The sequence below is a fragment of the Ochotona curzoniae genome, unplaced genomic scaffold, assembly GCF_017591425.1.
Source record: "Ochotona curzoniae isolate NIBS_2020 unplaced genomic scaffold, NIBS_Ocur_1.0 contig_2294, whole genome shotgun sequence".
Classification (NCBI taxonomy): Eukaryota; Metazoa; Chordata; class Mammalia; order Lagomorpha; family Ochotonidae; genus Ochotona; species Ochotona curzoniae.
The window spans coordinates 2,151,062-2,178,119 of record NW_024465405.1 but is presented as its reverse complement, the minus strand read 5'-3'; the positions used below and the strand labels follow the sequence as shown (position 1 = coordinate 2,178,119).

At 45.8% G+C, this 27,058-nt stretch overlaps 1 protein-coding gene across 5 annotated transcripts in view; it reads left to right on the top strand.

The window, feature by feature from the left end:
- Positions 1–5,201: 5,201 nt before the first annotated feature.
- USP40 (ubiquitin specific peptidase 40) overlaps positions 5,202–27,058 on the top strand; it is an 82,648-nt gene continuing 60,791 nt past the window's right edge. For 2 of the 5 annotated variants that reach the window (XM_040972326.1, XM_040972323.1), the window contains exons 1-9: positions 5,937–6,363; positions 8,584–8,651; positions 11,037–11,150; positions 14,857–15,021; positions 16,592–16,738; positions 21,004–21,147; positions 22,094–22,222; positions 25,319–25,414; positions 26,267–26,374. In XM_040972326.1, coding sequence (XP_040828260.1) covers positions 6,165–6,363; positions 8,584–8,651; positions 11,037–11,150; positions 14,857–15,021; positions 16,592–16,738; positions 21,004–21,147; positions 22,094–22,222; positions 25,319–25,414; positions 26,267–26,374 — 1,170 coding nt within the window. In that variant the 5' untranslated portion in view covers positions 5,937–6,164. Of the gene's footprint in view, positions 5,327–5,936; positions 6,364–8,583; positions 8,652–11,036; positions 11,151–14,856; positions 15,022–16,591; positions 16,739–21,003; positions 21,148–22,093; positions 22,223–25,318; positions 25,418–26,266; positions 26,375–27,058 lie in introns of those variants that run through there. The other 3 variants (XM_040972324.1, XM_040972325.1, XM_040972327.1) reach the window with 3 other exon arrangements.

Sequence of the window (27,058 nt, the reverse complement as noted above, 5' to 3'; positions counted from 1 at the left end):
ACCTTGTGAAATCATCTAAAGTTGTACAGCCTTGTCCCTGACAACAGCCAAAAGACAGACACGAATGAGTGGATGAGCAAAAAGTGGCACCATATATAATGGAGCAAGAATCACTCTTAAAAGGAAAATATTGACTCATGATACCACACAAATGAGCCTTGAGGAATTGCCAAGTGAAAGAAGCTACTTATGAAAAGCAGGATCTCAACTCTGCAAGCTATTTTTAAAGTGTCATATTGACAAAATCAGGAAGTAGCAAGGGGATTTCCAGGACCAGGAGGAGAGGAAACGATGGGTATCGTTGCAGGGTGTAGAGTCTGGGTCTGGGAGAATGGGAGCAATTTTGAGACGGGTGATTGTGATGACTGCACAGCAATACTGACATCCTTAATATTTGCCAAACACTTAAAAAAGGGTTAAAGGTGGTATGCTTTATGGGTTTTTCCCCCCTATCATTAGAAAAACTCAGGCAGAGAAAACAAAGATCACAATCCACTTGGATAAAGTGTAACTGTGTTTCTTCTCAATGGGCACAGAAAAGGCAGACAAAATCCAAACTTCAGTCCTGATACAGGTTCTCAGCAGACCAGGAAAGGAAGCAACGTTCCAAGTCTAAGAAGGGGCATCTTCAAGGTTCCCACGTCATAGCTGAGATCCTGCGTGGCCCACTCTAACTGGGAACGCTGGGAAGAGGATTCTGGGAGGGAAATTCAGCCCAGCCCGAGAACCTCGCACGAAGCCCCATGCTCTCTCTCCGCCTCTGTGAACAGCGCCCCTTCCCAAAGCTGCCTCTTTTACTTTGCTGCAGGTCTGGCTTCCTGCAGCCACAAGCGGCACGATCCTGTGCATGTATGCCCGTGTGTTCTTGACTTGGCAAATGAACCTTTGCGAATCCCCAGGAAGCCAGCTGAGACCCAAGAAGACTGCTGGGAGGAGGGTTTATGGGCTGCTCCAAAGCTGTTTTCATTGACTGGAGCAAAACAGGCATAACATGAAATTTACCATTTACACCACTTTGGAGCACACAATTCAATGCCATTTAAAGGCCATGCACCACCGCTGGCACGGTGACATGTAGGTTGAGGCTCCCCCTGTGGCACCGGCACCCAAATGGGTGTCAGCTCATGTTCCAGATGCTCTGCTTCCGGCCCATCCTTGCTCACAGCCCAGGAAAGCAGAAGAGGACGGCTCAAGTCCCTTGGGCCCTGCACCCACTTGGGAGACTGGGAAGAAGTTCATGGCTTCAGACCCATCCAATTTCAGCCAATGTAGCGTTTGGGGAGTGAGCCAAAGGACAGAAGATCTCTCTGTCTCTCCTTTTTGGAAGACTGTCTTTCATATAAAAATAAATCCTTAATTAAAAAAAAAAATGTATGCCCCACGTACAACCGTGGTTACCATCCATCTTCACTCTCTCCAGCTTCCCCAAACAGGAGTGCTGTCCCATTAAACATTAACTTCTATCCCACTACCCTCCTCTCCGTCCCCTATCTCTGCCCTTGGTTATCTGTTTCTGCCCTCTCTCTCTGAATTTGCCTGTTCTAGAGATGTCATACAAGTGGGATCACACAGTGTTTGTCCTGTGGCCGTTCTGCAGCCAGTGACAGAACCTCAGTCCTTAGAGGCTGAGGAAGATCCCACTGTGTGCACTTGGCACATTTTGTTCCTGCATCCAAGAATCCTTCCCTGAATCCGTTTACCTGGACTTCATTTAGTAACAGAAAATCATCTCCAGAGAGAAGGCTACATCCAGGAGACTCCCCCTACTCCAAGGTGGCCCTCCATGAACGCCACCCACACCTTACCAAGCTTTCCCTGGTCAACTTACAGATTGCACATGCAAGGGAGGAATACCAGAATAGGGAGGCTTACCTCATTTTGCTTTTATTTTGCCTGTTTCTTCTCTCCTGACTGTGAGCTCTTCAGGAGCAGGGGTTGTGTCACACTTAGGAATAGTGTTGTCCCACGAACATCTCATCAAAGAAACACCACCAGGAGGGCCTGGTACAGTAGCTTAGCAGCTAACGTCCATACGTTGCATATACCGGGATCCCATATGGGCACCAGTTCAAATCCTGGCAGCCCCTCTTCCCATTCAGCTCCCTGCTTGTGGCCTGGGAAAGCAGTCAAGGACAACCCAAAGCCTTGGGACCCTGCATCCGTGTGGGAGACCCGGAAGAGGCTCCTGGCTCCTGGCTTTGGATCAGTTCAGCTCCAGCCATTACAGCTTGGGGAGTGAATCAGCAGATGGAAGATCTTCCTCTCTGTCTCTCTTCCTCTCTGTATATCTGACTTTCCAATAAAAGTAAAATAGAAAAGAAGAAGAAACGCCACCAGGGATTTCAATGTAGAGAAGTTGAGGCAGGCACTCCAATGCCAGTGTGGCAGATCTATGATGTCATCAGAATCCTTGTGGAGGATTTTCTGCTGCTTCACTCCCCAAATGGCCACAACAGGCAGGGCAGGACCAGGCTGAAGCCAGGAGCCCAGAACTCCACCGAGGTCTCCCACGTGGGTGGCCAGAAGGCAGGTATTCGGACCATCATCCATGGCCTCAAAGGTGCGTTAACAGAAGACTAGGTCAGAAGCACCAAGTTGTTGAGACTTGAACAAAACACTCAGCCGTGGGATTCAGGCATCCCAAGCAGCGGCATAACCCATTGCACCACAACACCCACCACAGTCTTTACTTAAAAAACAAACAAATAAACAAAACCAACTTTGTATTTATTGCGTTCATTTTATTTGAAAGGCAGAGACAGAGAAAAAAAATTTTTAACATTTGTTCATTTATTTATTTATATTTGTTATTTTACTTGGAAGGCAGAAAAATAAAACATTTTTTAAAAGATTTATTTATTTATTTTTCTTTGAAATGTAGATTTACAGAGAGAAGGAGGAACAGAAAGATCTTCCATCCACTGGCTCATACCCTAAATGGTCACAACAGCTGGAGCTGAGTTGATCCGAAGCCAGGAACTTCTTCCACGTCTCCCACGCAGGTACAGGGTCCCAAGGCTTCGGGCCATTCTCTACTGCTTTCCCAGGCCACAAGCAGAGAGTTGGAAGGGAAATGGAGCTCCAGGGACAACTACTGCCCATTTGGTATGCCAGCACTACAAGGCGGAGGATTAGCCTGTTGAGCCATTGCACTGGTCACTTTGTTGTTGTTGCTGTTGTTGTTGTTTGGAACACAGAATTACAGAGAGAAGGAAAAACACAGAGAAAAAGGTCTTCCATCCACTGGCTCACTCCCCAAAAGGTGCAACAACCAGGAAATTCTGCCGTGTCTCTCATGTGAGTACAGGGTCCCAACAAATTGAGCTATCCTCCACTGTTTTCCCAGGTCATCAGCAGGGAGTTGGATAAGAAGTGGAGTGGCCAGGACATGAACCGGCATCCATACGAGATACTAATGTCCAAATTCCCTCCTTCCACAACTTATTTTCCCCATATTGTCACAATATTTAGTCTTTCCTAAGCAGTCGTAAGTCCATCAGTATGTTGTTTAAGTGTGTCCTGACGGTGCTGGTACAGACAATGCCAGACAGTCCAGCATCCTATTGTCAAGATGCATCCAACAGTTTCATTGGGAGTCCATCTTTGATTTGGAAGCAGAGGTGCATACTACACCGTGTCTTCACATCTGGATCTGATAGTCTCTATGACACATTTCCTATATATTAGTTTAAATGAGAAGCCGTAAAACAAAATCAACAACAGGAATAGCGTCAACAAAAATTCTTACAGCACCGCGGAGTTAAATAACACACTACTGAACATCAATGTGTGGATGAATAAATGAAAAAGAAAACAAATGCTTCTTGGAGAAAATGATCCTACTGTGTGATCTATGAATCACTGAAGAAAAGAATCTATCTCAAAGAAACGAGCTTCTTTTTTTTAATAGCACCTGTTTCACAGTGGTGTTGAAGCCCCTCGATTGAGGGAGTTCATGTGTATGAAAACAGTTGGCGCATTCGCAGCAGCACAATGTGTTAGCTTTCGCCACTGTGGCCGGTCACTGATCCTCAGCTTCTGGTCCCTTCTGTCAGTCTCTCCAGCCACGTTCCTTGGCCCGACCTTCACTTTGCCTCCAGCCTTTCCAGCTTTCTCATCACTCTTCATGCACCCAGTCTCTCAGAACTGTAGGTGAGACTGAACCGGCGCTCTCCTGGCCTGCCTCATTCATTCCTGCTTGGAGACTGAACTGGACAAGGAACACACCAAGGCCGAGCCTCGATCGACTATAGCGGACACCCAGGCAACATGCTCCATGGGAAAGGATAATTTTGACATTGGGGGGTGTGTATTCTGATGGTTAGTACTTAGAGTTTGCGAAGATGAAATAAACCATTGAGGAGGTTATTGCATTCAGTGTCCTATGGAATGTTCTCCAATAGAGTTTGTGCTAGAGGGAACTTGGAAAATACTGCTCGGGTGCGGGGTGGGTTGGATACTCCACACAGCTGTTTCCCATAGCAAAGAGACTGTGAACACAGACAGAGTGGAGCCGGGGTGGCCTGAGCGTGACAGGAAGGCTCTTTCAGCGTATTGTTCAAATAGTAACCGAAAATATCCTACCAGAACCTCAGTCTTGCACAAGACCACAACAACTTCCTGCGGAAAGAACTTTGGTCCCATACTTTCCCAATCACAGCTTGCTAGGTAAGCCACCGGAACAGCTAGCAGAATGCACCAGGAAGCTGGCCTGACACTCTGACCCCGGAAGGAACTAACTCCAGCGTTCTCTTTATTTCAAGGCAACCTGTATGGACCTCATTTGCTCTTCCTAGCCCTCCTGCTCCCTGAAAACTCCCATGGGTTACACCAGGGACCCATTTTCCACTTGAAGGTTCTGCTATCCCAAATAAAAATCACTATTCTTGGACTAATCTCCCCCCCCCCATCCCTTTTTTTTCAGGAGGGCACTATATTTATGTAACTTGGGAATTCGCCATCCTAAAAGACAAGAGTATTTGTATGCTTTAACCGCAGCTAGCAGGGACAGTGAGCACGCAATATATACGTGAATGTGAATGAACGGGTGGGTTGGTTGCTCTGGGGACCTCAGCAGCTCTCCAGCCTCAGGGTTGAGGGAAATGGAACTACATTTCCCACAAGGCCCAGCGCGAAGGGCGGCACTCCCGCGGAGGACGCTGGGAGGCGTAGTCCGCCTTCCCTCACAGCATTCCAGAGACCTGCCCTTGCCAGCATGGCAGCGCCCAGTTGGGGCGGGTTTGTTGGCCTGGCGTTTCGGCTGGGGCGGGGGTCTGGGTTTTAGGCCGTAAGTGGAGCTGGTGCCGGGGATCCCGGGCGGCGTGTGGTAGTAGGGACGGTGCCGGCCGCACGGCCAGAGGCGGGGTGGGATAGGCGAACGGCGGTGCCCGGGCCTGGCGGGGGGCGCGGCGTTGCCGGCGTTGGGGGTCTGTGGGCTCCGGCCGCGGGGACCGGCGCCGGGGAGGCTTGGTGGTTAGTCCCGGGCCCGGCGTCGGCCAGCGGGGAGTCTGGAGTGCAGACCGCGAGCCCGAGGCCGGACGCCCGAGTGTCGTTTTCTAGAACGCTTCTGAAGGAGCGGGTGGGAGAAGGCCCCCCATCTCGACGCTCCCTGCCCCTTAGGAGCTGCCCGGAGGCTCCCCACGCCCCGAAGGGTCCGCCTGGCGCCCCGGTGGCTCTCGGGGTCCGTGGGGCGAGCAGCTTGCCCCGCTCTCCCTCACAGACCGCCCCAGCTCAGCTCACGGGGTGCTGGGACGCGGGGAGCCGAGATTGCAAGGAGTGGCGGCCGTGCCCGACGGCCCTGTGCCAGTGGGCGTGCCCAGGGTTCCCTGCCCCAACTTGTCCTCTGTTAAAACTGCCCCCTTTCACTGGGGCCAACACTTGGGCTCTTTGCTTCCTCCTGTGACCTGTTCATTATTATTAGTAGTAAAAATAATAATAATGTAAATAACTTAGTCACAAGTTTAGTTGGGAGACTGGTAGAGACTCGAAAAATAAAAATGCAGGTCTGGATGCCAGGCCCCCAAAATCCAATTTGTTGTACTTATTTTAGGAGGAAACAAATATGGATATTTCTAAATATGAGGAAGGGACTTGAAACTAAGAGCTAAGAGTATTTATGTAACATTTCATGCTTTTATTTGAAGGGTAGTATATTTGGCTCCACAATGTTTGGGGACCTGTTTGAAGAGGATTCCTCCAGTGTGTCAGACAATCAGTATGGAAAAGGGAAGAAATTAAAGACAACCACATTGGAGCCCCCTGCTCCCCGGGAATTCACCAATCTGAGCGGAATCAGGAATCAGGGTGGAACGTGTTACCTCAACTCCCTTCTTCAGACTCTTCATTTCACACCTGAGTTCCGAGGTATGCTGTGCCTGCAGGCTAGCCGTGCACACGGTCCTGCTTGAGTCACAGGTGGGCCTAGTGCGTTGCTGATGGGGTCCGCAGGTGGTTTGCACGTGGAAGGCGTGAGCTGGTGATTGTGCAGGGAAAGGCGAAGCTTCGGTTACCGTCACAGACTACAGGGATGCTCGGCAACAGATGGAGGCGTTGCGTTTCCCTTCTGATCCATGCAGTTGAAGAGGCTGCGCAAGGAGAGCTGGGCTCTCGGTGTTATCCTTCATTTCTAGTACATTTTGTGTATTTTGGATTTTGAAATTTTTCACACTAACACACATAATCCAGGATTTTCCAAAAGATTCTATCCTGGCTTTTGAAGTAGGGGCCACACTTGCTCGTTGTTATTCCTGAAATCCAGGAAGATCTTCCCTGATCTGTGGCCTCAGGATCCGACGCAGTGTGAGGCTGTCTGTCTCCTTTATGCATCTCACGTGGGCGAATATCCATGCATTCATCCTAGGAGCTTTAACATGCTTGATTCATGGATGCTGCCTGTCACAGGCCATGCTGACAACAAAACCTCATATCCACACACACTGTCTTACCTTTTTAAAGCTGGAAATTGTGGACTCCAAAGACTTATAAAATTTAGATCAGAGATGGTGTGCAAAGAATAGAAGCGCACTCAGATCGGCTTCAGGGAGTAGACGTTTTGCTCATCAGAATAACCCCGCCTTCCCCAACCGTAGGAAGTCAGGGGGAGGACATCGGGCCTGTGATTGCTTACACCTGTTTCCCTGTGTAACCGGGTTCTCCTGCAAGGGTCTTAGCCTGCATGTTTGCTGATCACACAATGAGTGTGGACATGACCATGCTTGAGGACCCCAGGACTCCATTACATGATAGCTCATCTGTCCCCTATGTCTCCACTCTGATGACAGATGATGTAACTTACCCCACCATTGTATCAACAGATCTTTGGGGTGGCATCTGTTGTTTCTCAACTGAGAGCGACTTCGTGCTCCTGGGATCCCATGGTCCCATTCCCCAGGTCCTGGGATGGACTGAGCTGCGTATGGACTGGGCGTGTGCTGCTTGTCCTCATGCGCTCCCTCGTGCAGTCAGTAATCCCATTAGACTTTTTCGTTGTGGTAGTAAGCATAATCCTAAAAGAGATAAAACTGTTCCAAATGTTTATATAGTTGGCTGAAGGGCAACTGGAAGTAGCAAAGCAGCCTCAAGAAGAGACTGAGGAAGAAGGTGAAGGGGTGGGGCAAGGTGTGGAGCATGGATCCTAGGGGAGAGGACTGAGCGCCCCAGGAGGTGGGGCTGCGGGCTGAGCACTTTGATACCTTAGGGTGGAACGGGTGCTCAGGTACAGTTCAGCATGCGTCCTCCTGCTGACAGAGTGGACGTGCAGTTCGGAAAGGGCAAACCCTGGCAGAAGACTGAGGAAAAAGAATTTTGGAGGTTTTTGGAACAGTGTTATAAGGCTGGACTGGGCTCCATTGTACTTGTGGTACAATACAGATGAGAATAGCAGGGAAAATGTACAAATCGTGGTGTGGTGTTGGTTTTCTGCTTTCAGCTGTGTGTTTACAGTCCATTTTTAGCCCAGCCATTTCTCTAGTCGCCAGTCAGCAGTGGTCTTCAGGACACACACCCAGGGCAGCCCTGGCCTCCAGCTTCCTGCTAGCAGCGCATTCTTATTTAGTTTTGGATACAGACCTCCTTAAAGAGTCATATATGCCCGGCGGGTAGCAAACCTGAATGCTGGGCTGTAAATTAATTCTGGAGACATGCGGCATCGTCACTTTCTCTATGTTCCACAGTAAGTGCATGATGTGAGAGTAGAAGGTGGCCAGTCCTGCACATGGGGGGGGAGTGGACAGCCCCCAGGGAGTGGCAAATGCACACCTGAAACCCTAGGTATTTCCCAAGATGCCCTGTGGCTTTGGAACTCACTGCCATAGGCATGGGAAGCCATCGAGTATTTCTGAGATTTTGTAGTTTTATGTGCATAAATGAACACGTTTCCTTTCTTTAAGGCTATCATACTGAAGCCTTCACATGCGACTTTATTAGTCTGTGGTTGAACGTATTAAAGCAAAGTGTGTAGGAAGAAGAACGCAGCTACTGCCCCGTCTTTCAGAGGCTGAGTTTCTTTCATGGTGGCCTTGGCTTTCTAAAACAGTCCTCCAGGATGAAGTCGTGTCGTTACATCTCTGATTCTCTTTTGTCTAGAAGCTTTGTTTTCCCTTGGTCCAGAAGAGCTCGGTTCCTTGGAGGATAAGGATAAACCGGACGCCAAGGTATCAAATCTGATTTCCGGGGGGACTTGGAGTTCTGAGGAAACATCATTTCAGAAGGGAATTCAGCTTCTGTCCATAGAAAGAAAGCTTAATAATCACCACATGTGATCCGTCTTTCCAAACGTGACCTGGACTATGCCTCCCTGGTGTGACTCACAAATATGATGCTGCTGCTGTGATAAACAGATCTTATGCTCTGTCTAGTTCTTGTGGTGAGGGAGACATTTACAAGTTGTTTTTGCACTCACCTACAAGAAAATCTGTTTAATGGTCTCATTTGCAATAGCACTAAAAAAAAAAAACTTAATGAGACCAGTGTTCTTCAGTTTTATATTCAATAAGAAATGAGATACTTCCCAGTTAAATGTCATTCACAAGTCTCTTTTGTCATTTTTGAACTCAAATATTTGTTTTCAGTATTGTTTTGTCTACTTGAAAGGCAGAATGACAGAAAGGGAAAGACAGAGATCTTTTGCTGGCTCACCTCCTGGTGGCCCACTAGTCAGATCTGGCCTGGCTGCAGCTGGCAGCCAGCAAGTTGCATCATGGTCTCCTCTGTAAGTCTTAGGAACTCACGCTTTTAAGTGCTTTTCTCTGCCTTCCCAGGCACGTTAGCAGGGAGCTGGATTGGAAGTGGAGCAGCTGGGACTCAAGCTGGCACTCTGAAATAGATGCCAGTGTTACAAGTGGCAGCTTAACCACTACTGTACACCAAAGCCAGTCCTTCAAATCTGTTGTTAATAGGGCTCTTTCATGACCCAACCCAGTGTTTCTCAACTCACCTGTGTGGCAAAGGACCAACTCTGTGTGTGTGTGTGTATGTGTGTGTGTGTGTGTGTGTGTGTGTGTGTGTGTGTGTGTGTGTTAAGTTTTATTTATTTGAAAGGCAGGGAGATAGGAAAAGAGATTGAGAGATCTGCCAGGCACCAGTTCACTCTCCCTGATGAACAGGGCTGGGCCAGGCTGAAGTCAGGAACTCAGTCTGGGTCTTTCCCCTGTGGGTGACAAGGACTGGGGTACTGGAGCCATGTTCCATTGTCTGCCCGGACGCCTTGGCCGGAAGCTGGCCTAAAAGCAGAACTTCAGCCATCGTCTGAATCTGTGGCACTCCAATATGGGATCCAGTGTTACAGGTTGTGTGTGGTTTACCCAACTGCATCGCAGCAGCCTGGTTTTGCTGTTTCAATTAACAATCTGTGGCACACCAGCATTGCTGTAGTATATAATAAAAATTTTCTGAAGAGGTAAAATTACTGTAAATTTCTGAGACTTGATTCTCTCATCCGGGTTTTTTGTTTAAGACTTGGGAGGGGAAGAGGCAGATATCTTCTGTCTGCTGCTTCTTTCCCCAGATGGCTGCAACAGTGGAGCTAGGCCAGAAATTTCTCCTGGCTCTCCCCCACTGGTTTCAGGGGCATAAGCATTTGGGCCATCTTCTGCTGCTTTCCGAGGCGCATTGGCAGGGAGCTGGATCAGAAATGGGGCAGCCCAAACTTTAACTTGCACCCATTTGGGTTGTCTGCACTGCAGGTGGTGGCTTTGCACACTGCTCTATAGTGCCAGCCGCCCGCCCACCACACCTGCCATCCCCTTCAAGGTCTTTAAGTTTGGCCTGGAGACCAGATTCTGAAGCCTTGCTCGGCCTTCTCCAGCCCTTGATGCATCAGATACAGGAGGACTGGGCAGGAACCAGCAGCAGGGGAGGCTGGGTGCTGCTAAACTTGTGCAGAATGAGAGCCGTGTGCCTCACACAGCTGCGAGGAGTGCATGTGGCAGTGTCCATGTCTGACTTCAGAAAGTGAAGTGTTAAGCATTCAGATTTTTGTCGTTCTGTGGTTAACTGGATGGTTAGGGCCTGTGTGTGTTTTAATGATCTAAGCTACAGAAACCTCTCAATAACAAACTTGTTGGGCTAAATTCGAATTTCCAGAGGCCAGTGCAGTGGCACAGCAGGCCTGCGGCACCAGCATCTCTTGTGGGCACTGCTTGCCCTGTGTCTGCTCTGCTTCTGATTCAGCTCCTTGCTTATGGTCTAGGAAGGCAGTTGAGGATGGCGCAATTCCTTGGGCACCTGGCACATGCGTGAGCGACCCAGAAGTTCCTGGCTTCGGATCATCTCACTGTGGCCTTTGCGGCCATTTGGGGAGTGAACCAGTGAATGAAAGATCTCTGTCTCTCTGCTAAAATCTGCCTTTAAATTAGTAATAAAAATATCTTTAAAAGATTCTTCAAATAAATGAATCTTAATATGTTCTCCCTGTTTTCCTGAGCTTTCTCCTGAGTATTATAGGAGATCCAAGGAAACTAGCCTGCTGTCCTCTGAAAAAGCTTCAGTCCCTGCTTCCCAGACTTAATGTAGAAATGTGTGTTCCCCCCCCCCCCCAGGTGCGACTCATACCTTTACAGTTACAGCGCCTGTTTGCTCAGCTTCTGCTCCTGGACCAGGAAGCCGCGTCCACAGCAGACCTCACTGACAGCTTCGGCTGGACCAGCAATGAGGTAGGAGAGCCATTCTCTCGTGAAGGAGTCAGCTGGCTTACTCTGCTACACGCAGGCCTCCAGCTGATCTCAATGCCTCCACATACCACTTGAATATTTTCTCATCTCTTTAAATAGTTACAAGGCAGAAATAGATTTCCTTTTTAGACTCTTGTGATAGAATTTTATAAATGACTCTGATTTGCAGGTGAGGAGTTGTGCAAATAAGAGCCAAGTTCAAGGTTTTCTGCCGTAAGAATCTTTATATCATGAAATTGAGACTCAATATCTATTCAGTGGAAATTATCACTTGTATAACAGATGCTTTTGCTCTTTGACAAACAACAGTGGATAAATTCAGTTTTAAGTCCTTTTGTAAAGCTTTTCCTGTCTTTGTGACATGGTTTGTGCTGGATTCCAGGTGTGTTCATTTGAACACTGGCTTCAACCAAAACAGTAAAACCATTGTTGGGTGGATGTTTTCATGTTCCCTGTCTTGACTGTGTTTTGATTTTCTTCCTATAGCTTCTTGGGGGCTTTCTCTTGTTTGAGTTCCTAAAAGGTGTCTCATTGTGTGCAAACACTAACAGTTGTCAGCAGCAAGAAAGGTGCTTGTCGTTGATACTAATGAGCTATTAGCAAGTACAAGTCTGCCGTTTGTTATCAAAGACATTCCTGCAAAGACAGGTATGGGAGACTGACTCAGATTATTTTTTTAATATTGGTTTTATTTATCTGAAAGTAGACAGGCAGGCACAGACACTCCCCAGATGCTCCTGATACACAGGGCTGAGCCACGCCAAAAGCAGGCGCTGGGATCCGGTCTGTGTCTGCAGTGTAGGGACGTGGACATGACCCATCACCTGCTTCAGCTCTGCAGCATCGGGAACCTGGGCGGGCCCAGGGCTCCAGGAGGAACTCGGATAAGCTGCGGCGTCGCCCTGGCCACAGAATTTAAAGAAGTGGTGATAGGCCTTCAGCAATAACGACCTGAGGTCTTGTAATCAGAAATACTCTGTCATTAGGTGATGCTGGGTCGTTAAACAGGCAGGGCAAGGACTTTGGCATAATAAAGTGGGGTAATAAAACAAGCAGTGAAAGTTCTGGCATAGGGTTGGTTTTTAGTGTTTTACCCCTGTTTGCTTTTCTTAAAAAAAAAAAAAAACCTGGTTTTACTGTTAAAGGGTATACTTCAGTGATTTTTTTAAACAATGTTCACAGGGCTGCAAAGCTATCTACAGTAAATTTTAGAACATGTCACCTCCTGAAAAGAAAAGCCATACCCGTTGTCTCCTCCTATCCACTGTTCCCTGTTAACTACTGGTCTGTGTGGATTTGCCTAGACGTTTTATACAAATAGAATCGTTCAGTAAGTGATGTTTGCTGACTGGCTGCTTCTACTCAGGGCGTGTGGTCAAGGTTGGTTTGTGTTCTTTTCAAGTTTATTGGAAAAGTAGAGTGACCGAGGCAGGGGTAGTGACAGGTAGGGCTGCAGGGGAGGAGGAAAATTGGGAGGGGAGATGACAGGTAGAGTTGTATCTTCCCTCTGCTGATTTACCCCACAAACACCCACAACGATTGGGACTAGGTCAGGAGCCAGGAACTGCATCCAGTTCTTCCACCTGCTGGCAGGGACCCAAGTACTTGAGGCATCACTGTTGCCTCCGTGCGTCGGCGTTAGCAGGGAGTCTGCAACCAGAAGGCAAGGTCAAAGAAGCTCATCCACTTGGCCGAGTACCCACCCATTGCCTGGGTGTTTGTTACTGAGCCCCTACAGAGTCGCTGGTTTCATGCTTCTCAAAGCCATGAAAACATACATTTTCTAAATGAAGTCATATTAGGACTTCATTTATATTTCAATAGTAGTAGAAGGTTTCTGAGGCACCTTGCCAAATGTAGGATTGCTCAGAAACACCTTTGAAGTGTCCTCAAATTTTCTGTCCCATCAGAGCCATTAATGTACATACTTTAATGTCTTGTATTTTTTAAAAGACAAAAGAAAGACTTTTCGCTCCATATCTTGTTCTAGGTTTCTTTTCACAGAAAAGTTTTTTTTTTTTTTTATTTGAAACAGTCAATCAGAGAGGAAAAGAAAAGATCTTCCATCTGGTGGTTCACTGCCCAGATGGCTGCATTGACCAGGATAGTCCAGACCAGGACTAGTCTGGGCTGAAGCCTGGAACCTGGGACTCAGTCTGGGCCTCCCCCATGGGTGGCAGCACTTAGTGCTTGGTCCGTCTTCTGCTGCTTTCCCAGACGGAGTAGCAGGGAGCTGGATCAGAAGCAGAGTGGTCCAGACTCAGACGGGCACTCTGACACTGGACTGACAGCGCTACAGGCAGCTGAGCAAGCTGCACCGTAACATCAGCCCGCAGGCTCGTAATCATTGTATTTCCCAACTACCTCTGCCTCTGTACCCTCCATTTTTCCCGCTGTCTATTCTATTTTTTCCTGTCACAGTCAGCAGTGACATCCTTACGCCAAGGCTGGAAGGTGCTGCTCTGCCCTTAGCTGAATGCTTCTTCTCGGAGCCCTTCTCCTCCTGGGGCCTCGCTCCTGCTCCTCCCCCCAGCTGCTCCTTCACCTCGTTTCTCCTCTAGGTTTTGTGTGCCTTTTGGCTTTGGGTTATAAATGTTCTTAAGGAGTAGTTTGCATGTAGCTACATGACTCATAATAACCAGAGCAAGTTCCACCAGGAAATTTTCCTGATAGCACTGTGTTAACCTTGTTTTACTTGGCTTATAGTGGAGAACAATGGATTCTACTTCTTTTCAAAAATGTTCACTATTCAGATGGTTCACCATGCACTGTAGTCTCAATGAGACTGTTCTATATGCTGTGTCAGCTGGCAGGACTGGTCTATGCTTGTTGTATGCCCTCTCTGAGTCGGCTTTGTCTGCTTGCCCAAAAGAATGCATGCATTTTCTAGTTTATATTTTCATTTTGTGGCATAAATGTAAGTGGTGATTTTGTTTTGTTGTTGTTTTCACATTTATTTCATTTATCTGAAAGGCAGAGTAATAGAGGGAAAGACAGATCTTCCATCTGCTGATTTACTCCCCAAATAATCACAAGAGCCAGAGCTAGGCTAAGGTGAAGCCAGAAATTCCATCTGAGTCTCCCATGTGGGTGATGGGCCCACGTCCTTGGGCCATCTTCCACTGCCTTGCCAGCATCTCAGGCCACAGCTAAAAGACCACACCACCACAGTACTGTCTTCAAATGGTGACTTTTTCACCCATCCATCGTTCCTTTTGTTTAGTCATCCTTTCTGCTCATCAAGGTTTATCTTTAGATTGGTTGGTAAATATTGTGTTTTTGTTAACCAACACTATTCATGAAATATGTTTTTTAAAACCCTAGAGCACCAAATTATATGTAACAGTTCCCTGGTGTGTGGGGTGGGTATTTGCTATAGCAGCTAAGGAGCTTGTACCCTCTACCGGAGCACTTTGAATCCTACTCCAGCTTCCTGCTCACCTGCACCCTGGGAGGCTTCCTGCCACTTGCCAGGAGCTCTGATCATGTCCCAGCTATCAGCTGCAGCCTGCCCCAGTGCCAGCCCCTGGTGTTGTGGGCATCTGCAGTGTACCAGCTGCAGCCTGCCCCAGTGCCAGCCCCTGGTGTTGTGGGCATCTGCAGTGTACCAACTGGTAAGAGTTCCCCCATTTCTCAAATAAATAAATAAAAGTTCTAACAATTAAAATCAAAGTTGCCTGTTTTACAGGAAATGAGACAACATGATGTACAGGAACTGAATCGAATTCTCTTCAGTGCTTTGGAAAGTTCTTTAGTTGGGACATCTGGCCATGACCTCATCAACCGTCTGTATCATGGAACTATCGTGAACAAGATTGTCTGTAAAGAGTGCAAAAACACCAGTGAGCAACAGGTGGGATGCACAAGTGTTTCAGTAATAAGTTACATTGTAAATCATAATGCCTACAACTAAATCCACAGCCTCTGTTACACATGAGCATAAAATGTTTATTGTTAGAATGCTGGGATTTTGTTGTTGGTCTATACCTAGCCAGACAATTGATTACCATATTTCTCTAGTAAATTGAAAGAAGCAAACATCTTGAAATAATCTGTTTTCAGTATACTAATATTTGGGGGATGTTTCTAGGTAGAAGGTTGTAGCCTTATGAGAGAGATTAGTATCATGGTTGAAATAGTTAATGAAAATAAATTAGGAAAGCAACAAAAATAAAAAATACTAAGGAATATTTAAATTGATAAGTATCTAATTAGTTCATTAATATTCTTCAGAAAGTTCATTTGCATGCTTATATTCATGTATTTTGTTTAAAAAGTGATTGCAGTCTATTTTAATCTGTGACTTTTGTAGCAGGTTACAAGGTCCCATTTAATCTGATTAGATATAAAAACCGCGAATTTGTTCATATAAATACTGGAACCTCTGTTTGCTCTACGAATCTTATTACACACTGTTGGTTTGATTACAGATCATCTTAATAAAAAATCGTTTATTACAGCGGAAGTTCTGTGCTTGTATGAGTGAAAGATTACATGTCCTTCTCTCAGTCTGGCCACTGCTGCTGTAGAGACATGCCTGTATGTTCTTCTTTTGTTCTTTGAGGCAGTTGTTCCTCAGCCTGTCGGCTGTGCTGGTAGCAGCTCTGTTGGCCAGCCTCATCTGAGGGAGCTAGGCTGTAGTAAGTGTTGTGGAATTACTGCATGATCGGCTTAGATGAAGTCATTCCTAAGCACAGGCAACTTTTAACACACATAGGTAATAAACTGTTACTTCTAGTAAGATTTCTGCCGTAATTTAATATCAATGGTGCATATTTTCCAGTCCTCATAATCTCTTAAAAATGATGCTATTTCATACATGCAGACTTAAACCTGGCGATTTGTAGCAGCATTTATCACTAGAATTGTAACTCAAATGTAATTATAGTAGAGTGGATGAACTGCTGTTTTATAAAATATATTCCTTTTAATTTTCATAGAAATACATTTTATCCCATCTCAAAATAATTTTTTTCTCTTTTAACTTCCTCAGTAGATCTTTTTGCCAAACCTGGCAAAAGAAAATGAATAAACAGAATGTGATTATAAAGCTTAGCCTTGCTTTTACTATTATAGTCTAGCCTAGGCACCAAAACAATAGTAATAAACCTTGTATATATTAACATATACACCTAAATTCAGATATGTGTTTTCTTGTGGTTTATTTCCTGATAAAACAGACTTTGCTATATTTGAGGGAAACTCATAAACTTCTTCCTTATACATTTTTTATGATGTATTTCAAGCAAAAATTACAGTTTGATTAAATTTTAGTGTTGAGTGTCGCCATATTTAATCAGAAAAAAAAATGTTTTTCATGTATGCGGGTGTTTTAGAAAAAATATATTCCCCAGGTATGCATGAATTAGCCATGTGTTTATAAAGCGCTGTGAGGCTCACTGTCAGCGTTATCTGTATTTCAGGAAGACTTCTTAGACCTAACGGCAGCTGTCAGAAACGTGTCTGGGTTGGAAGATGCCCTCTGGAACATGTATGTAGAAGAGGAAGTGTTTGACTATGACAACTTGTACTACTGTGAAACTTGTGGCAAGCTGGTGAAAGCAGCCAAGGTAAAGACATGTGACCTGCTCCCAGGTGGCCTGCTCGCTGCTCAGGCCTTCACGGGGGTGGGGGACACACCCTTCACGGCGGGGCGCCCTTCTCTGTTCAGGGGTGCTCCTGGAGCTCTCAGCCCTCAGTTCTGTAGTTCACTCAGCTTGCTCTTGCATGTTCTGTTTCTGTTTCTCTCTCTCCCTCCCTACCTCGCTGTCTCTTAGAAATAAATTCCCACATCTGTGCCTTTTGCAGGTATTTGTGCATAGAAAACATTGCGAATTCTAATTCTTCCCAGGCAGGAAGCTTATCGAGCTTTCCTTTCTTTGTGCATGACTGTGCTCATTAGTCTGTACTGCTTTCCTGTTGTTAACATGCGTCCTGCCTCACACAGAGCTGCGCAGTGCTCTCCCGGGCGGGTCCCTCGCGTGGTCCTTATGGGCTTCCGCAGAGTGCTTCTGGTTTTCTTTCTGTATGAACAAATATGAGGAGTCTCTAGAAAGTGTGTGACAAACTCACATACTCTTCAAAGTTATTCTTACAGTGTTCTTTTTGAAGGCCTCTAGTGTAACGTGAAAGGAAGACAAAATTTAAGCAACTGATTTCTCTTGTACTGTAAGAGCTAAGAGGGAAAGATAGATCATGAAGCATAGACTTGCGCTGTTTGTTGGACCTGCCCCTGCAATTGACGGATCTAGCCAGTCCCGTAGCTGTGACTGGCATTTACTTGGGAGGCAGAGCTCCCAGATGCCTGCGGCAGCTCATTCTATTAATTATCCATGACTATTACCTGAAGGACCGACTTCCCACTGCTGCTGGGTGACAGGAAGGCCTGGTCATGGGCATCATCCATTTGAGCTAAAGTCAGGCCATGGTTATTGGGTATTATTTTAAATAGTTTCGTAAAACACATAACTGCTGCTGTTCCGTTATGGGGAAGCAGCAAATGATTGTTTCTGACAGTTACTCAGTTTCTTCAGCAATGAAAATGAGCATTGGTTTAGACTCCACAGGGTACTGATTTTAAGATATGCTTATTTTTATTGGAAAGGCAGATTTACAAAAAGCAGGAGAGACAGACAGAAAGATCTTCTATCCACTGCTTCACTCCGCAAATGACAATGGCTGTAGCTGAGCTTATTCAAAACTGGGAGCCAGAAGCCTCTTCCAGGTCTCCCACACGGGTGCAGGGTCCCAAGGCTTTAGGCCGTCCTCCACTGCTTTCCCAGGTCCCAAGCAGGGAGCTGGTTGGGAAGTGGAGCAGCTGGGACACTAACCCATATGGGATCCTGGCACAGGTGAGGCTGCTGAGCTATCACACCAAGCCTGTGATACTGATTTTGTATCCGAAGATTATAGTTGAGAATATAACGGGAACTATAAACCCTGTGTCTGGCTTTTACAGTTGGACTTCTAATCAGGATGGGCCTGTGTTAGGCCCAGCTTGTTAAGTGGCTGAGTTGCAATTCAGAGTGTCTGTATTGCTTAGCAGACACCAGGTTTTGATTCCCGCTTCCTGCCAGTGCAGACCCACGGAGGGAGCCCTGATGTCTCAGGTGATGAGGTTCCTGCTTGAACATGATGCCTCCAGCCAGGCCTGCTCCCTGTAAGGGTTTGCACTGCGAACCTGGAGCTGGGAGTGCACGCATTCACTCCTTTCACTTTATTTTATGTTTCCAAAAAGATGTATTTACTTGAAAGAGTTAACAGAGAGGAGAAAAGATAGGCAGAAACAGATCCCCTCCCATCTACTACTTTCCTTCAAAAGTCAAAGTTGAACCAGGCTGAAGCCAGGAGCCAGGTACTGCATGCAGATCTCCCTATGGACACAGGGACCCAAACACCTGGGCCATCTTTGGCTTTCCTGGGTGCATTAGCAGGTAGCTGGGTAGAGATGGAGATGCTGAGTCTTGAACGCACACCCCTGTGGAAGGCCCACATTGCAGGCAGAAGTTTAATAAGGTATTCAACAACAGCAGTCTCTGTATCATCTGTCTCTGTTTCAAAGCATTTTTTTTTATTAAAAAAATACTTAAGTGAATTTTAATGTATGTGAGGGGGCTTGAGAAAGTTTGTGAAAATTATATTCTGTTTTTGAGAGAATGGTCCTTCACCTGCTGGTTGACTCCCCAGATGATTGCAACAGCCAGGGCTGGGCTGGGTGGGAGCCAGCAGCTTCTTGTGGGTTTTCTGCAAGGTACAGACACCCAGAACTTGGACTGTCCTCCACTGCTTTCCCAGGGCATTAGCAGGGAGCCGGTCAGAGGCGGAGCAGCTGGGACTCTAACTAGCACACTTGCGGATTGCTGGCGTCACAGGTGGTGGCTTTACCCAGGTGTGCCTGCTGCGCCTTGACACTGGCCCTAACCCTGCATTGTCTTAATTCCGTTCTCCCGCAAACCTTTTGAAGCACCTCGGGAGTTGCATCAGCTCTTCACCCCTTTTAAAAATGCAAAGAGAGGTAGTGATCATGTGCCCATTTGTGTATTTCACTTTTGTGTTAGAACTCCAATCCAGTAACTACAAGCTTTGCGGTTGGGGGCAGATTCTTAGCTTTGGGTTGAAATTAATTTGCACATTAGTTAAACAAGAAACTTATTAACAAGATCCTCTAGCTAAACAGTCTCTCTTTTTATACCATTGGTTAAATTTTTTCAGTGGAAATTTTTTTATCTTGATACTTTCAAACTTTTTTCTATTATAGCTACACTGGACTTAGTGTGTTCTTGCTTGTTTGGCTGTGCTGGCCAAATAAAGGCAGAATTGAATACTCAGGTGTTTTTTTAGATTCATCTTTAGAGTTGTTTGAAAAATTGACCCTGTTATTATATTTTTCTAATTTAACTTTTGGATATACTAGATGAATAGAATTGTTATTTAAGATTTAATTTTAGCTGCTTGTACTGTGGCATGTGGGTTAAAGCCACTGTCTGCAGTGCTGGCATCCTGTAGGGGCAGCAGTTTGAGTCTACCAAAGCCACTACCTGTGACGCCAGCAATCCGCCAGCTGCTCCACTTCCTATCCAGCTCCCTGCTGATGGCCTGGGAAAGCAGCAGCAGATGGCTCAAGTGCTTGGCCCCCCACACCCATGTCGGAGACCCAGATGAGGTTCCTGGCTCCTGGTGAGGGCCTGGCCAAACCCTGGATTTTGAGGCCATTTGGGGATTGAATCAACGAATGGAAGATACCCTCCATCTATCCCTCCAATCTTTTCTCTGTAACTCTGACTTTCCAATAAATACATAAATTTTTTAAAAAAAAAATAGATACATTTTTAGCAATGTGAGGTGTATGATTGTAAATGGTAGGTTTTTGCTCCTCTCACTGGCCATTAATCCAGGAGGACTGGAGACATATGATGACCCTTAAATAAAAAGCAGCTCAGAAGGGGAAGACGTGGCACAGCAAGTTAAGCTCCCCACTTGGGATGCCTGCATCCACACTGGGGTGATGGGAATCGATTCCTGCCTCCACTTGTGGTTCGCTTCCTGCTAGTAAGCCTGCGAAACAACAGATGGTAGACCAAACACTTGGGTGTCTGCCACCTATGTCAGAGACCCAGCTGGAGTTCCTGGCTTCTGTGTGTATCCTGGCCCAGCCCCAGTTGATGCCAGCTTCTGGGGAGCAGGGAATGGAAGACTCATCCATCTTTCTCTGACTCCTTGCCTTTTGAATAAAGAAGTTTCATGTAGTGTTTTATTTTAAAGCAATAAATTTAAAACACCTGCTTTTGTATCTTAACTATCAGCATATAATGTCAGTTAACAGCTCTTAACCTTTAGAGAATTGAAGTCCTTCTGAGAGTCTGATGAAAGGTGAGAATTTTCTCCCTCAGAAAATACTTCAACAGATCCCGTTTTTATATCGTGCCATGGATTTGGATTCTTTGAAACAGGTTCCTAGATCCCACATTAGGAGTTCTAGCTGGTCGCTAAGTAGAAAGCACAGTGTGTGTTGGGTAGAGTGAAGACGTGAAGGAGAAAGACACGCCGGGGCTGGCCAGGGCATAGGCGTTAGAGGGGCAGCTCCTGATTAGAGCATGCTCACTTGGAGACCATGCTCATCTTAGGAGACCAACACTGAAGGCATTGAACTGGCTCATGAATTTTACCTTTAGTCCTATAAAATAGATTGATTTATTTCAAGAGTTTTATTACTTCCATGGTAATGCATTTGTGTGATTTGGGACATACTGCTCTTAAAGCTGTGTATAGGCTAATTTTTCATGACTCAAGTACCATGTTGTAATTCTACGAACTCTGCAAACTTTCCTTTTTACAGTCGGCCAAATTGCGTAAGCTGCCTCCCTTTCTTACTGTTTCATTGCTGAGATTTAATTTTGATTTTGTGAAGCGTGAACGCTACAAGGAAACTAGCTGCTACACATTTCCTCTTCGGATGAATCTCAAGCCATTTTGTGAACAGGTTTGAATGTTTGAAGTTCTTTCTGTCCTTCCCCCCAAGTCTGAATCTTTTACTGATCTAATGTCCAGTTGGCAGTTGGTTTATTTAGAATCTCTCCGCTTTGGCACTGTCAACATTTTGAATTAAAATCTTTGTTATGGGGGAAACTCCCTACAGACTGTAGGGAGTTTCTCAGCTTCCCTGATCTGCACTTGGTAGCTGTGGTGTTCCCATACTCCCCTCGATCCAGCTGTGGCCACCTGGACTGTCTTCAGCCAGGTCCCACTGCCATATCTCCTGACTGGTCCCTGATTCTGTCACTGTCCTCTTTGGTCCCTAGCGTGTTGGCTTGTTCTCAGTTCTCTTTATTAAGCTCCTTTGGAATATCTCCCAAGTGCAAATTTAAGAACAAAATTAGAAATGTCACTGCATTTAGAAAAGTTACCATTAGTGGATACTTAGATCTTCAGATTTAGTTTATTTTAGATATAATGATGAATCAGTCATAGATTTAATGAAACATTTAATATCTGTAGTATTCCTCATCCCGAGTTCCCAGTCTGCTGAGGACAGCAGTACCAAGGCGGTGACCTGGCTCTGACTTTGACACCCAGCACCTGGCAGAAATGCCAGGCGGTTCCCGTAGGTAAACCTGCGTATATAAGCAGCGTGCTAGAACATGCAGAGCTGGTTTTCGCTTGCTGCGCGTCTCTGAATCAGCTCACTGCAAGGGTAACCTGTTGTATTGCCACTTTGGTTCACGGGTCTTAGCCAGAGTGCAGAACAATAGCATCTTTCTCAGGTACATGTGTTCATGTTTACTCAGTCTGATGAGTGCAATGTCATTTGTTGTTGGCATTAGATGAGTGAATTAGTAACCCTTATTTAAGTTCACTCTTATTTACCATTAAATAACAATAAATAAGTGAAGTTTGCATAAGATTTTCACCATTTATTTTTGTTTTAGAGTGAGATGGATGACTTAGACTGTATGTACGACCTCTTCTCAGTCATCATACACAAAGGTGGCTGCTACGGAGGGCATTACCACGTGTATATTAAAGATATTGATCATTTGGGAAACTGGCAATTTCAGGTAAGTATAAAAACTTAGAAATATCTTTGCAGTTCTGTGCTATTCCTAGTACAGTTTTTAATGATCTTTAACATAAACAGGAAAACCAGTGTAGTGCAAATACCACCTGGATGTTCAGCCCTTACTTAGAGTCTCCATAGATGAACATGCTATCACATTTGTGTATATGCATACAAGATATGCACAAGTCATTTCATATTAAGTTGAAGATAATCCCATGTCCTTTGACCCCTAAATAGCTCGGTATATATCTTCTAGAACAGGGTAGGGAATGACCAATCTACAGACCTTAAAAGGCCCACAGAATCATTTGTCTGGCCCTGCCAATGCAAAGGTAAGACTCAAAGTTTAGTAAACACAGCAGACTAATTTTTAATTTGATAATTTTGTATGGCCTACAAATGATATATTGAATATCAAAATGGCCCTTGAGGGCCTGGCGTCATAGCCTAGAGGCTGAAGTCCTCGCCTTGAAAGTGCCAGGATCCCTTATGGGCACCGGTTGTAATTCCAGCAGCTCCACTTCCCATCCAGCTCCCTGCTTGTGGCCTGGGAAAGCAGTGGAGGACGGCCTAAAGCCTTGGGACCCTGCACCCGTGTGGGAGACCAGAAGAGGTTCCTGGTTCCCTGCTTCAGATCAGCATAATACCAGCCATTGTGGTCACTTGGGGAGTGAATCAGACAGAAGATCTTCCTCTCTGTCTCTCCTCCTCTCTGTATATCTGACTTTGTAATAAAAATAAATAAATCTTTTTTAGAAATGGCCCTTGACAGATTCCCCTCTGCTATTCTAGAATAAGGATATTCTGTCATAGCACAGATCGAAATCAGACATGCTTAACACTGATAGAATTATCTAAAGTATGAGTGTGACTGGAGTCTCTTGGATGGAGTGGAAGCCTCGCAGGACTTTGTGAAAGAAGCTCAGCAGCAGGGCTGTGACAGCATTGTACATGCAGTTGATGCCTCGCCCTCCCTCCCACACTGCAGTTCTTGCTGCTTTTCCTCTTACTCTGCTGTGACCTTTCCGCTGTCTCTCCGGTCTTGGTGCTCCTGGACTCTGGGCCACTCCGGCCTCCTACTCTGGGAGCGTGTCTGCTGAATCCTCGGTGCCTGCTCCCCTTTGATCCAGCCAGCTTCCCTTGGGTCATTGGTCCAGCTGACAGAACTTATCTTCCAACTTCCGCTTTACAGAATACCGCCTGCAGTCCCATTTTCAGGCCGATCATTCAAGTCACGCACTCAGGCAGCCCCACACTTGATGAGGCAGTGTCCTCCCTGTCGTACTGTGATCATTGCTTCAGCTCTGCTATTCCGTCTGTTCTGGGACTCGAGGGCCAGGCAGGCAGGCATTCTGTCACTAGGCTGGGCTCTGCGTTGCCTGTCGGTTGAAGTCGCTGCCTTAGCAGGCTCTCCCTGCCTTTCAGAAGCATCACAGGGTGCTCCTTTCTGTTTATGGCTTCTCCCAAGTATCCCTTTGGGTTAAGCTTTTCTTTCTGATTTTTCTGTTTTTGGGGAATCTAGCTTTTCACCCAGAAGTTTGGAGTGTCCAGGTGTTAATGCATTCAGTATTTCACCTTCACCGGATGCATTCGCTGGACCCTGAGTTTTTCTCTTTCCTGTGATTATTCTTGCGGATCTCCTGGGCCTGGAAACCCAAGAATCACAGTCTACCGAAAGCCACAACATGTTTTCTAATCCTGTTCCTTAACAGGTACTTCTTCCTGTGTACATCCAGTCCTTCAGTAGGAATCATCAGTAAGGAATGACTTTCGGGACTAACCTCGTGTCAGTTTCCCTGGGAAAGCCAGCATTCAGGCTCAGTGTATGTGGAAGATGATCCCTTCCTGTAGCATGGAGGCCATTTGCTATTCAGAATGTGCAGTCTAAGAATCTGGTTCGTGCTGCCCACTTTCTGGGGGCGTTTTGCTTGCGTTACTTGGAACCTCATGTTGTGTACTTGAGCTGCTTCCCCGTAGTCCCTGTGTGTTGCCTGGTGACCAGGGCCTGCTGCAGGATCCTGTCCCCATGAGGACCACGAGGCTGGATAGTTTCCAGGGGAGTTTTGACACACTGCATGGGGTGAAAACTTGAGTGAATGAGAAGTGGAAGAGACTATTGAAGCTGAGCCGGGAATCATGAGGAGTAATTGCTTAGGCCAGCACAAACGAATGGGCCATGTGGGATGGGGCCGCGGAGTATGTGCAGCTGGATGATAATGAAAGCCCAACAGAGCAGATGTGTAGGAAGCTACAGAAGGCATGCCTGGCTGGGAAGTGTTGGCTCCCACTGTGTGTGCAAGGGTTCTTTAGAATATTCATAGGAAGTGGATTTGGAAGATGTTTATGTTGGTGCAAAAAAATTTTAAATCCACGCATAGTGTTTTCATAATAAAAACTTTCCAGGAGCTTTTTCAAGATCTCCAACATGTATGAATTTCAAAGTTTTTTTGCAACAAAACAAATTTATTTCTAAATTAATTTCCACAAACTTTTTTTTTTAAAGATTTATTTTTTATTATTTTTCATTGGAAAGGCAGATATACAGAGAGGAGAGACAGAGAGGAAGATCTTCCGTCCGATGATTCACACTCCCCAAGTGAGCGCAACGGGCCGATACTATGCCGGTCCGAAGCCAGGAGCCTCTTCTGGTCTCCCACGCGGGTGCAGGGTCCCAAAGCTTTGGGCCGTCCTCGACTGCTTTCCCAGGCCACAGGCAGGGAGCTGGAAGGGAAGCAGGGCTGCCGGGATTAGAACCGGCGCCCATGTGGGATCCCGGGCGTGCAAGGCGAGGACCTTTAACCACTTGCGCCACCGCGCCGGGCCCCACAAACTTTTTAAAGTGCTCAAATGTTATGCTAGAAGCTTTGCTTATCTCATAACCCCAATTTACAGAAAAGCAGAGAAATTGAAGTGATTTGTGCAGAATTGCTCAGTCCAAGCCAGCATGAACTCAAACCACGTCCGCCTGGTTCTGAAGCACGTACAGATGGCTGTGCTGCGCTTAACCTTGAACCCTCCACAGCTTGGCTTGGTGCCTTCTTAATGACTTCTGAGGGATTTTTGATAGAAGCTCTTTTGTTGTTTTCCTTCATAGGATGAAAAAAGTGAATCAAATGTGAATTTGAAAGATCTTAAGAATGAAGAGGAAACTGATGACCCATTGGTGATTCTGAAAGCAATCTTATTACAGGTAGTTAGTATGTGTGTGTGTGTGTCTGTCTGTCTGTCTGTCCGTATGGGCCTCAGTCACTTCGCGTCAGGGCCTGTCCTACGATGGGAAACTCATTTCAAGCCCCTTGAAGGCCCTGTCTGCAAACAGCAATATTCCACGGTACTGAGGGTTAAGAATTCAACATAAGTGTCTTGGGGAATACAGTAGCATATACTTCTTAACTCCCTTGGAAACTTATGTCAAAGCATTCAGATAAGACATTAATCATTTTTTGCAATTAAATATTTCTTCTTGAAATCTCATGATATATCAGGAATTTATCAGACTTGAGAATACTTTTTGAATATAACTTTAAATAGCTCAACTGTAATGTATGCAAAATGGCAAAAATCCAAGTTTTCTAAACATAGTGTACATTTTTTTAAATATCTTTTAAAATTTAAGAGACAGGCAGAAAAAGAACACTCCTTTTTGCTGGTTTGCTCCCCAGATGCCAGCATGGACCAGGACTGGGACAGGGCCAAAGCCAGATGCTGGGAGCGTAATGCAGGTCCCCCCGTGATGACATCAGCCCAGCTGCTTGAGCTGTCACAGATGCCTTCCAGGGTCTGCATTCGCAGGAGGCTGGAGTCAGTCAGAGCCTCTGCAGATCCTGGTACTGCATTGTGTGTGAGCACTGGCATCGTAACTGGTGTCTTCACTTGTGTGCTAAGCAGCTGTCCAACATGGCATAATGAAATAATAATGGTAAATCCACTTACATGTTTGCTGTTCAAAACCCATTTACATTAATCTTGCTGAGCTTTTTGAATCTGTGTAAAATTATTTCTCATCAAATTTTCTTAAGTGACTTTGTATTTCTTTCGAAAGGAAGAGAACAATCTAATTCCTGTTGATCAGCTAGGCCAAAAACTCTTGGAAAGGATTGGAGTGTCTTGGAACAAGAAGTACAGAAAGCATCATGGGCCACTGCGGAAGGTAACGGTGTCCTCACAGGAGTTTGCTTTCCCAGGAAATTGTACTGTGACCCCTGCAACATGAACTCCTCCACAGAAGGGGATTGAAAATAGAGGAATGTAACATCTACATTTTTTTTTAATGACTAAAATTCAACTGTTGAGTTGTCTATAACTTATTAGAGTATAATGTATTAAGTTTTCATAGAACCAATGAGCAAGCAATGAGGAACAACAATTATTTATAACAGAAAAAAAGTTATCAGAAATTTATAGCCTAAAATCTTTATCTTATAGAAATGTGTTCAAATACTTACCAAAATGTCACCTGATCTTTCTGTTACTCAAAATTCTAGTCAGTCTTGTGACCTGGCTTCCTAGACTTGAGGCTTAGATAGCAGAAGGAGAACTTTGACTGGAAACAAAGGTGTGGAACGCTCTGCCAGTGCTTTGGAGCTGACTTGCACAGCAGCAGAGCACTTACCCACTAGAATAAGGATTTAGGTACATCTTTTAACTTGACCACAGAGCAAGAGATTTTCTGTTACATCATTTTGGGAAATTGTAGTTTTAAGGCAATTTGCCTTTTTACCTTTGCTGTCCTAGTGTTGTCATAAAGTTGTTTACAATACCCTTATTGGGACTGCCACTGCAGTAGATAAAACCTCTGACTGTGGAGCCGACATCCTGTTCAAGCTCTGGGTCT